Genomic DNA, 11,988 nt, shown 5'->3' with positions numbered 1-11,988 from the left:
CCTACGCTAGACAAAAGCGTTTAAAAATCGGTGATTGCTTTCATCCGCTTTAATTACATTCAGAAATGGCATTTCTGCCACATAATACACCCCTATTGTTTCAGAATTATCTGGCTTGAGGAGTCAGATCTACAATATTTGACGATGCTCCCGAGCTAAGTCGCCCCTTGAAATTAAAATATGCCGCTGAAATACAAAATAAAACGCCAGCCCGTGCTGCTGATATACTGAAAGCTCCTTGGCTTTCTGCAGAATGCTATTATTATGCATATCCAGGTAGAAAGTTAATTAACCCAAAGCTTAAGCTAATTATGGTAGCAGAATGCTATCAACCAAACACTTTCAGTCAGACAGCTGTCCAGAATTTCATTTGCTAATCATTTGTCTTTTGCCGGAGCATATGGTACATTTCCCCGCTATCACAGCGACAACAAACAGATGAAAATCATTAACTAAAAACAATGTGCAATGTGCAAAAAATCAGACGCAGATTTATAAGGCTTTGTGTCGGAGAAAAAAAGGCGGATTTATGGCCTAGGAGGTATAAAGATAATTTTTGGTTTTTAGCCACTTAGGATTCTAAGCAGATCATGTGACTGGAGTGTGCTGGGAATTCAAATGCAAAAATATATTGTTTATATTTATATGCAAATGAGACTGAATGTTTATTCGTGTAAAATTAATTACAATTTTCTATAGAGGCACATGCAGAGAGCCGGTTCTACACAATTTTAACTTCACTTTGGAGTGTGTGTGTGTGTGTTTTTTATAACATTTTTTTTTTTATGTTTGAAGTATAAATCCTGCTGCTCAGAATTATGTCAATTATTTTTCCTAGAAACACCCGCTGCATTATTTTCCTTTTCATAAAAATATATCACAGCGGCTGTTAAAGGGTGATTGATATCAGCATTGCCTCGCGACATTATCAAGCAATAAAGACTACTCAGGTTCTAATGCAACATGTCATACACAGGCTTCTGTAGTACATTTCTATTGAGGACCTCACAAGCTAAATTGCTTTTTTCCTGCTCCCCCACATCTCAGCCAGCTTGACAGACAAATTGATCAAAGCATTGTAAAATAATATGCTCACAAAATGTCTCGGGGCAGGAGTCCAGCCCTCTTTTTTTTCATTTTTCACCCTAATAAAAAAAGTGATTCAACGATTTCTTTCTGCATTATGCGGCTGCGCTGGGTATAAACAGACAAGCTGTATAATAATTCAGATTAAAAAAAATCTCCTCAAAACAAAATGCATATCATTTTCCCGCAACTGCTGAACTTGTGCCAGAAAGTAAAAAAAAAAAAAAAAAAAGGGGAGACGCCGTTTAACTGGGCGGCTGGTGCGTAGGGCCCCAACAGGGGTTGTTGAGATGTAATGAATTTGTTCATCTGATGGTGCCTTCAGGGCTGTCGTTAGACTGGCAGAGGAGGTTGATTTTAGGAAATGTTCCTAAGATCAGTTAGGAAGCAAGAGGGGCTCGAGACGTTTCTATTAGAAAGAGCTGACGGTCATGGTGCGTAAGCAATACTTCAAGGGCGTTTATGTAGCTATAATAGCATTCATCAATAGCTATCTATCAATGCCACAAATGCTGCTGTGGCTGCTGTGGCTGCTCAGACGCAGTCGAGAGTGAATTCTGATAAACAAACACAATCATTTAGGCGTTCAAACGGCTGTCTGGCTGGAAAACATCTGCTGTGTTATGCATAGATTTCATCTTCCTCCCTTATCCAAAATATGGTCTTAGAGATCATTTATCAGGCTGACTCCCTAAGCCTGTACCACAACACAGCCGAAGCTGAGCAGAGCCTTGTTTAGTATGTCATAAATAAATCAATGGAAATGGCTCATCTGAACTATTACTGCTACAGACGGGCTTTGCTGAGATCTACATGTAAAGCCAGTTGCGAAGATAAGCCTATATTTTGTCACTTTATCTCACCTCCCTTAATGCCTGTTTACATTGCGTTACTCCATATATCTGAGGCAGCTTCACACAACCCCCCCCCCCCCCCCCCCCCCCCCCCCCCACACTCCCCTCCCCAGTTTCTACAACAATGCCATTTTATTCAACTGGATGTGATAAAAATCTAAACATCTGGTTTTTGTGGTTTTCTCAGTTCCATACAGATGGCGATGAGATCAAAGCCTCATTTATGACCGACACCGCAAATAATATTAAACGGAGAAATGATCTAGTGATGCGAATCATTAAATTCATTTGCATTTTCCTACTGAACCTGAACACACAAATTAAACCCTGTTCACAAGGAGACGGGGAAAAAAAAGGTGCCCGCGCATGGTTACAGGACATCCTCCATAATCAAAATTCCATATTATTAATTTTCCCACTTCAACTCATTAGCAAGTGGAATTTTTTACTGCTTCATAAATTTTAGGAAATAACAGACAGTGGAGAAGGAAACACATGTTGAGGTATAATATACAAGGTCATTAATGGGTTTCCATAAATTAGAATTTCAACATACATTTTTAAAAGGATAACTTCCTATCTGGGTGCATTGGAAAATGGTTTAATTTCCCAAACCATTCAAGGTTATCAAATGCAAATCTGCAAAACATGGATATTTAATTTCAATCTAATCAAAACTAATCTGAGATGTAGGGTGTGGACTTGTAAAAATAAGGAATAAGTACTTATTAATGCCGGGTGTAATCAGTTTGATTCGCTTCAGTAAGACTGTCAGCATTATAACAATTTTGAGGGATGGGTAAGGCATGAAACGCAATTACATATTACATCTCTGAGTGTCTGTTGACACTCAAAACTGCCGCAATCAACTGGGAAGGAAACATAAATAAACAGGGGGGGGGGGACAGTCCATGCTCCCCCTGGCCTTTGCTGACCCCACAGACATCAGCTCTAATCAACTCCCTCGTGGGTAATAACAAGTTATTTTTCTGAAAATTTCAAATATACTGCAGGAAGAATCACAACCACATGCCATCAGAAATCTAATTTCCAGCCCAACTGTATTCTAGTGCCCCTCATATTTCTAGTGCCTGCTCATATTTGCCCAACTTTCTCCAGGATATTTCTTGTGGGATCTACAAAAATGCCCTGCTTCCAATGAGGAATGGTGGCACTCCATCACAGGAGTGGATTCTGTCTGCCTGTAAATTTCACACCTTTGTTTATCACGTCACCAGCCTGGCTGTTGTACAGTACCTTTCAGCAGGTGCGACATCCATTAGGATCTGGATGGTGTGCACACCATTCTCACATCCGCTGACTTGGATCGTCCCCAGGGGGCTCAGCAATGAGATGGTCTTCTGAGTGCACTGGCTCTCCCTCTGCTTCTTCATCTCACTGCCCTGCTAAGGAAGCACAAATTATACCGCGTTCATTGACATATTCATGTGGCAACTTTCACAATTTCCCACCCATATTTGCATGGAGTGATGTATTGAAAATCTAGCGGGCCACAACAGATGATGACTTACATATTTGAACACCTAGCCTCCAAACAATGTCATGATGTGACTTGATCCCTACATTACTATCCAATATTTCTTTTGTGCATGGAAAAGAATACGCCTATCTAACCAATAAATCGCCCATTTTTCCCCCTCTTTCTGTTCTATATATCACATAAATGAGAAAAACAATGCAGTCTGTTCCCTTGTCTGGTGGGGGATTCCCAAGATAGCTCGACATTATTTTCAATCCGTCATTTTTGGTTGATGGCCGGGATGTTTTTCTAGCATTAAATTTGTTCCTTAGGGTGCAACTCCGATGGGATTCTGGTTTCCAGCCCTTAACAACAGCAAAAACGTGCAGCTTTTCTGACGACTGAGATGGATACTGGCAATAACCAGACAGCAGTTCCTTTTTTATTTTTACTTTGAGGGAAGGAAAGATGATTGACTATGTTATATGTGAGTTTTTGAGATATGAGGGTTATAATAAATAAAGGTCACATTGATTGTAAGAGTTTCAAACCGAAGAAACCTTTTCTTCAAGGAACCTTGATCTGAAAAGTGGTTTACACATTTTTTTATTATTATTATTATTATTTTGGTTTGTTTGTTTATGACGACGGTTGTTCTACACATCTATTCATTTTTAACAGACATTTATGAGGTACTAGGGAAATCCACGTCCCTTTACTATTATTATTAATTAATCCACTTTCTTTTAAATAATATGATTTCGCCATTTTAAAAGATGTAATTTAAAATGGTCTTTTAAAAAACTATTGTTATATAACAAAGGAAAGTATCTTACTTAGTAGACTTCGTAAATCAGACTAATATATTTCAAATTCCATTGTGCACATTAAATTACCCAACAAATGACTTGCACTTCTAATGAAAAAAAAATACTACAAGTAAATCCCTGATTTAAAGAATTGATAATCAATAATGACAGCTGATATTTATTTTTCTTACATTTAGTCAAATTGATTAAAACTGCCATGATGTTTCAAACCTATCAGGGTTTAGATGTTAACTGATTTAAAGATGTAATAAGATGTGATTCATTGATTGTCATAACTTCTGTCTTTTCTGATAATCAACGAGGACATTTTGAAAATATTATCATATACCGGTTTTCCCAGGAGAGGTGTTCTTCATCCAGATAAGTATCATGGAATGATTTCTAAAGACTAGTAGTGCAGTGTTGAAGGAATTAAATATTTCTTTTAAAAATGACGCTTAATGTGATCTATACCCTTAATTTAAAAACGCAAATGTAGAGTCTTGGATTAAATTAGGGATGAGTGGTATAAAAAGTAATTATGCATGTACAGTTTTCCTTCAGACTTTCATTCCTCCCCCTCTTTTGCACACACACGCGCGCATACGCACACACGCGCGCGCACACACACACACACAGCTGTCATGGTGTGCGATCACAAATGCGTCTCCTTCAACTTTCTTGTTTCGAGTCTTGCAGCTCTCTCACTGTATTCATCAGGGGTTTCCCTGCACTGACAATAAAGGCGAGAAATTTCTGAGCCAAACAATGGTACAGTGCACTTTGGATAAGCGCTCAACACACTCACTGTCTCGCCATTTAGCAAGCTGCTAATAGACTCACAGATAGAATAATGGACTTTGGCAATAATGGCCCTGGTTAATAGTCTTCACTGATTAAAAATAATGCTATCATGTTTACTTGGTCGCCGTCTTTGGTGCAGTGTGCCGCTCCAATAAGTGACTACTTGACTAGCTGGGGGTGCAGCCTGCTCTTCATGGTGTGGAACAAACAAACAATAAGCGGCTCGTGCTGTTAAAAATCACTGGCAGCGTCCTGCTGCTCGTCAATCATCGGACTCGTTTCTCATTAGACCAGTTCCTGGTCAAACCTGCGTGATTAATTGGGTAGAAAGAGCAACCAGACGGTGCAGGTGTGAAAATGCAACATGTGTCCTTGTTGTGTGTGTTTTTATTTAAATAAAACTAAAATAAAACCCTACGATATGGGAAATATTACTCATTTAGCTCCATTTAGCGTAGCGTGCATTTAAAACACCGTTAATATTTAAAAGCAAAACGTAAGGACATTATATATATATGTATATAAAGTGCAAGGCAAAACAACTTGGCAATAAAAAGCTCTCGATAGAAGGAGTAATGTTGATAATTCTTAAATATGGTTTGCAAATAAAGACTTTAAACTTGTTTAGTACCTTACGATAAAGGCTTATTCCGTCCGTGCGACGCTGGTACGGTGAATGTTTCTTACTTTCCGCGCGGTAAACGTCTCAGGAAGTTACTTCCTGGTTCAACAAACGCGCCTGGTCAAACTGACAAATCACGTTAAAGTAAAAGTCCGCTCTCTTTCTGTAATTGGTTAATAAAGTCTTCGCCCCTCCCCCGGGCAGGGACACGCTGAAAATAAAACATACGTTGAAGATGTGGGATTAAAAAAAATAAGAAAAATTAAAAATGAAAACCATACCAGTGTTGCTCAAATATGTAATGTTTATTCGGAAAGAGAAACGGGTTTAGGTTTGTTTACTGTGGGCTAATGTGAAAACGACACAATAACAGTGTGGCCTCAGTAGGAAAGACATGCTGCTGGGGTAATGTGAGGAAAAACGAATTTTGGGAAACAAATACAACAATTGCTTCTTTTAGGGAAGTATACATTTATAAAAAAAAACTTGAGAAAATATTATTAAAGTGTTCTTTTGTCTATATAACTTGGATGTGAAATATGTTTTCATACATTTTACACTTGTAATAAATTGATCTAATTTACTCCAGTACTTTGAGTCCTTAAATAAAGGACTCATATTATACATTTTTTAAAAATAAATGTATTAGCTGAACTATTATATAATATAATGTAATATAATATAATATTTAAAACTTTTATTGTACTTTGACTTGAACTCCTCCACGGTGGGCTCGACTTGGACTCCAACGATGATGACAACACAGCTGCAAAGACACTTATCCTATTCCACATCTCCAGAGACATCGTCTCATCATGGTCTTAAGTATTCAGGACATAATGTTTGCAGATAACATGCACCTGTGAAGACAATATCTGGAGTCTTAGCAGCTAATACAGTCAGCATGTTAGTATGACCAGCACATGAGTCAGTGCACAATCTCTTAATAAGACTTTAATGCACTTTAAAGGGAAGGGAGTTGCCTTACGTTGCCTGGAGCAATCCCAGAATTAGTGCAAGCATATATTTCTGTCAGTGCGACAGACAGGAGAGTGTGTGGCATCATCTGTAATGTTCAGCAGTATCTGTTGTCCTCTGCTGCTTTATTTATTTATTTTTATTTCTGCCCTGCCATCAGCTCTCTTCTTTCCTCCATTTGGAATGTGTAGGCCGACGTGGGCCTGTGGCCCACACCCCATCTCAGCGGTGAGGGTGGGAGTGGGGGAGAAAACGCCACCCCTGCAGAGACCATTTTGAAATCTGTGAGGATTTCCATGCCATCTGGACCCGCTGCCAGTCTGCCCCAGATAGTAAGGGTTGGCAACGGTACCCGACGGTGCAATATGGCTCTCTCTTTAATGAACTACTAACTGTCCCCCGTTTTAATTGATGTGACATTTGAGCCATTTATCTCTGACATTTCAATGAAGAATGATTTTCAGCCTTGCCATTTACTTTTTTTGTGCTATTTTCTAAGCGTCATTTGCATTTTTCTGCTCTAAACCTGCTTTTTGTCTCTCATTAGCTAATTAGAGAGCAACATGCACAATTAATAAAAATGAACATAACCTAGTTTGATATTGCTTGATGGGGGATAATCAGAAAATCACTGATTTCTTAATATTCATCAAAAATGCTATGAAGGGCTACCTGTGGTAAAAGGTGACTTCCAGGAAGCCTTCTAACCTTTACCCACAAACCAACATGTAGCCTACAGTGTGGGACAACTTATGTTCTCAGCATGGGGAGAATCAAGCTCAATTAATCAGCATATGATTGCAGTGAGCAGCCCCCTCTGCTGGATCTTCTGAGCCACACTGTTAGAAGTCCTCCTGCTACCAGTGGCCAGACATTATCATATGAACCAGTCACGAATGACGTGTTTGCTTTTGCTTTAATACATTTATTTTTTAAAAACATAAACCGACTGTTTATTTATTTATTGTTTAAAATTATTCTTTAATTTTAGTTATAGTGGGTTTTTTTAGATAATATAAAAATGATTGAACTCTTAGGCTTTTTGAGTTGTGTAAACAAAGGGGATTTTGCACAAATTATTTTGGCTGAATGACAACAATTTATTGTAAAAACACGACTTATTTTGGTGGGTCTGACGTACGTGTCAATGACAAGACAAGCTTTGTACAGCGTAGACTTCAGACTCATTGTTTTCCACAATGTCACATATTTTGAACCTTTTTCAGATATCCTTTAAAAACACGGCTCCACTGATGACGCCTGTTCCTTTGATTGTGAGCAGCATCACTGCAAAGGTGCGGTGCCCCGTTCGTGCTGGCAGCCGGGGTGATATCTTTTGTTTGAAACTCAAAGAGCCTCTTTTTCCTGTTCGGCTTCCCTCATAATTTTTTTGTTTGTGCTAGGTGCTGATGGACTTATATGTCGCACGGCTTCCTTTTAGTGAATGGCACCAGATGTTTGTGGGAATAACAACCCTAACCCTTTTGTCGTGAAGACAGAAATTGTTTATTGGCAAATTTCTGTCCATCCGGTAACGTGAACGTTTGATTGTCACGGCTCACTCATGTTCTCTCTGCCTGTGTCTCTTTTCCTGTGTTTGAAATTGTGTTCTCATGTTGGTGTGGGAGGGGCTGAAGTCATGTCTGATATCAGATATTCTCCGGGAGAGCAACACAGTCCTGGCAGACTGAACGACCACCGTGCTCCGACACTGGAGTGTGTGTACGTGTGCATTTTAATCAGTGGGAACAGCTCTGTGGGCCTCACGGTGAACATGGAGGATGTTCTCCTGGTGTCAGGTCCCTTCCTCTAAATCAAACTATACACGAGGAGCAAAAAGTAGCCTGTTATTTTATTCTTTTTCTTCTTCAACACTTTGTTATTCCACTCCTCTCGAAAGAATTAGCCTCGTCATCGTGAGCCGCAACCACTAAGATGTGACAAAATTTCCCCGTACCCTCCTGTGCACACTTATTTAGTGCACCTCTGTGCCTCTGTCCCTCCATCTCGGCGATGATGTGTTTTCTCTATTTTACTGTTGACATTGTGCTATGAATGTCTGAGCACTTTGCAAATGAAGAGGCTTGAACTCGTGACAGGCAGTGTCGCCAGCACCCTGACACACTGGCCCGCACATGCTGTGCAGCATAATGATGGCATTAGGATCCAGTGATAATATCAGGACGCACTTCAGATAAATGACTGATAAACCAGGGGTTGTGCCTCTCGTATTACACGCTTGACAGAGCAGCTAATCAGTGTCCAAGTGACTGCTATTACATAAATCATGAGCTCGACTTTGATGCATATTCGATCGGTGTTCCCTATTCATCACGTCATCTGGGGGAGACTCTCTGGTTGACTGGCTGCCGGGCCAACACACATTTTAAGAGCACATTATGTTTTCATTAGAATTTGATATGATCCATTCTGGTGTTGATTTGATTTCGCATGCTCGGGTCATTTGATAGGAAACTACCTGGGAGAGGGAGTGGATTGTTACGCCCTGTGTAATCTGCGTGAGGTGTCACGTTACACTGACAAATTGTCTTCAATATGAAAGGGGGGCTTGAGTTTGCTTAGTTTTTGAAGGCAATGTTTAGAATTAACCTTAATTTTTTTTTATGTATGAAAATATGTGTGTGTGTGGTGTGTGTTTAAATTATATGAATCAAAAGCAAATTCCAATTTTGTACCAAAAAAACAGGGCAATCCAATTATATTAGGAGGAGGTGTAGTTTTATATCTATATATATATATATATACATAAATTCAGTGATGACGCTGGAAGGCAGATGTCGGGTGTTGGAGTGAATCACCATGTATGTTTTATACTGCAGTATTGGGGTCACAGGAAGTGAAGGTGGGGGTGTTAATTTAATCCCCATTCTTACCCAGAGCATGGCCACACTCTCTAAGGAGCTTTATCTCTGACAACTGTGTCAAATTAGAGAGACCACGAGCCCCTCATAAAGAATATGTCTGTCAGACTACATTGTTCCTGGCCTCTGAAATATACGGCAGAGAGGGACAAAAATAGAAGATAACACTGTAGTCCCGGAGTTGGACTTGAACATGATGAAATAATTTTCCAGCCATGTGATCCTGTCAGCGAGACGAACCGCTAATAACACTGATGTCCACGCACTGTTCCGCGCCCCTCTCTCTCGCCTTCCCCTTTTTTCTTTCGCGACTGGACGGGCCGACGTTAGCACCTGATATTTGTACGCTCTAATTGTTTTCATTTTTCATGCTAATAAAATGCTTGAACGTAATCACTTAGAAAAACTTACCGTACAGTAATTTATTGTAATCCTTCTTGCCCGTGTGTAATTGATGGCGGTGTTACATTCCATTAGCCATGGTACATAACTCTAGGCCAGTCCAGTGTGATAAGTGCCCATCATTTATCTCCCTGGTATCACTGCTGTCCCACAGTCAAACATGTAAAACAACTCTTAATGTTCTCCCCAGTCCCCTTTGGGTGTTTCTCCCTGTTATCATCATCGCCTCTATTCTAAGGGGACTTCCTCTGGAGACAACATTTTCATAGACCTTTGACCTAAACCATATTTTCCATTTGAATGGTCTGACTAGTGAATATTTACAAGCATGTTTAATGTATAATAGATGTCATCTGTGAGCATCAGGAGTCATTTTCTGCTCAGTCAGGTTATGATGTTGGCCTCAGCCCGCACGCTTGAGGTAATATTGACCCCTCCTAAAAGAAAAAATGACCCGCGCCTCATTTAGGCCAAGTAGTATGCATACGTATTGTACAAGTCCTGAGGGCATACATGTTTATAACAAGGAAACCTAGTGGTCTCGATCGTAAACATCTTAGCACTGTAATATTATTGTATCAGTACAGTCCCAGAAGGTGGTAGATTTAATAATGTGGGTGGATTATATAAGAGAGAGAAATAAAGCAGTAATTTGAAATTGTTTGGGGACCTTTTGTGTCAATGGTTATGGAGGCTAAGGGACAATCCCGTTCCCTCAGGCCACTGTTAAAAAGGCAATGACTTTTCTTGTACATGCGCAGCATTTTGGAATCTACATGCATTACCAGCACCACGGGCCTTTATCATGTGATTAGTAATACATAATACATTCGATTCTATTATCGTGCTCGGGCAAAAAAAAAAAAATGAATCAAAGTGGTGAATGGAGGAACACGCTGAAGATGAATAACGTCTGCGGTGGAGTGCTTGAATATACATCTAATAGTGAACACACACACACATCTCGGTTTGCTTCCCGGGCGCTTCTACGACCACGGGGTTTTTAATCTTTTCCTGCCGATGAAAGTCCCATTAATTGTTATATTTCCCTTTTTGTTTCAAGGGCCTTTGATGATCCCTTGGCTTGCATCAGAGGGCAAAGTCATTAGTGGAGAAATGAGCTCAAGTGAAGAGGAAGAGATTGCAGGGCTGCCAGCGTGATTGGAAACTTTGCCTCACATTGCATCCTAATTTGAATTCAATTTTCAAATGTATATATATGTGACAGATAAGAACAATTAGAAATATTTGATTAGGAAAAAAAAAAACAACATTTCATATTCATGGACCAAATTAAAAAAAAGTAATAATACATACAGTGTAACGCTGCATGTTTGAACCATTTCATTTATATATTTATCAGCAATTAAGTGTTTTAATTATTGCAAAAATGACGTTACTAAGTAACATTTTAGGAATTGTTCACATGATGTTCACAAGATAAATATACTTTATAATAAGTATAGTAATTATAACAATAACGCATTTGACTGTATATTGCACACACACACTCTTACACACACACTCTAAATACAGACCAGCAGATTTCACAGTAGCTTAGGTGACAATATGCTCACTGTTACAAAGCTGCAATCACCACGAAGTTATTCAGGGAGCGGGGATGGGGTGTGTGTGTGGGGGGTGGGGGGGTGCAGGAGAGCGACAGGACAGAAACATGTGGAATATGAAATCCTGTCAATCAAAACGGTGCTACGCAACACTTTGTTGCGGTTGGGTGACAGAGGTTCTTTCATGTAAATCACAGACATTAGAAATAAAAGACAGGCCTGTTGACTTGTTTCACGCTGGGACTCGGTGGCCCAGCATGTGTTGCTCTGTCTGTGCTTCACTCTCCTGTGGAACCAATGTCCCCTGGGTCCTAGCACTGCTCCCTGGGGTGCACTGCATATAATTACCCACAATCCACCCTGAAACAGCTCTCATTTACAGTAATCAACAGTCTGCACTTCAAAGGACTCGCGTTGCATCAGACACCGAGAACCAGCGTGTGTTATTACATTTATCAGTTATCATTATTGCCTCACAGCTACCTATTTATACGGAGGCTGAT

The 11,988-nt window shown here is 39.8% G+C and overlaps 1 protein-coding gene across 2 annotated transcripts in view; it reads right to left on the bottom strand.

Moving 5' to 3' along the window:
* Nucleotides 1–5,803, bottom strand: part of LOC103387650 (methylated-DNA--protein-cysteine methyltransferase) — a 22,723-nt gene extending 16,920 nt beyond the window's left edge. The window contains exons 1-2 of one of the 2 annotated variants that reach the window (XM_008322391.3): nucleotides 5,665–5,803; nucleotides 3,198–3,346 (exon numbers count right to left, since the gene is read on the bottom strand). In XM_008322391.3, the coding sequence (XP_008320613.1) occupies nucleotides 3,198–3,334 (137 nt within the window). In that variant the 5' untranslated portion in view covers nucleotides 3,335–3,346; nucleotides 5,665–5,803. The remainder of the gene's footprint in view (nucleotides 1–3,197; nucleotides 3,347–5,664) is intronic. The other variant, XM_008322392.3, reaches the window with a different exon arrangement.
* Between the last annotated feature and the right edge of the window lie 6,185 nt (nucleotides 5,804–11,988).

This window comes from Cynoglossus semilaevis, chromosome 12 (assembly GCF_000523025.1).
Source record: "Cynoglossus semilaevis isolate Cse_v1.0 chromosome 12, Cse_v1.0, whole genome shotgun sequence".
Classification (NCBI taxonomy): Eukaryota; Metazoa; Chordata; class Actinopteri; order Pleuronectiformes; family Cynoglossidae; genus Cynoglossus; species Cynoglossus semilaevis.
The sequence above is the reverse complement of the archived record's forward strand: the minus strand, read 5'-3'. Positions and strand labels throughout refer to the sequence as shown.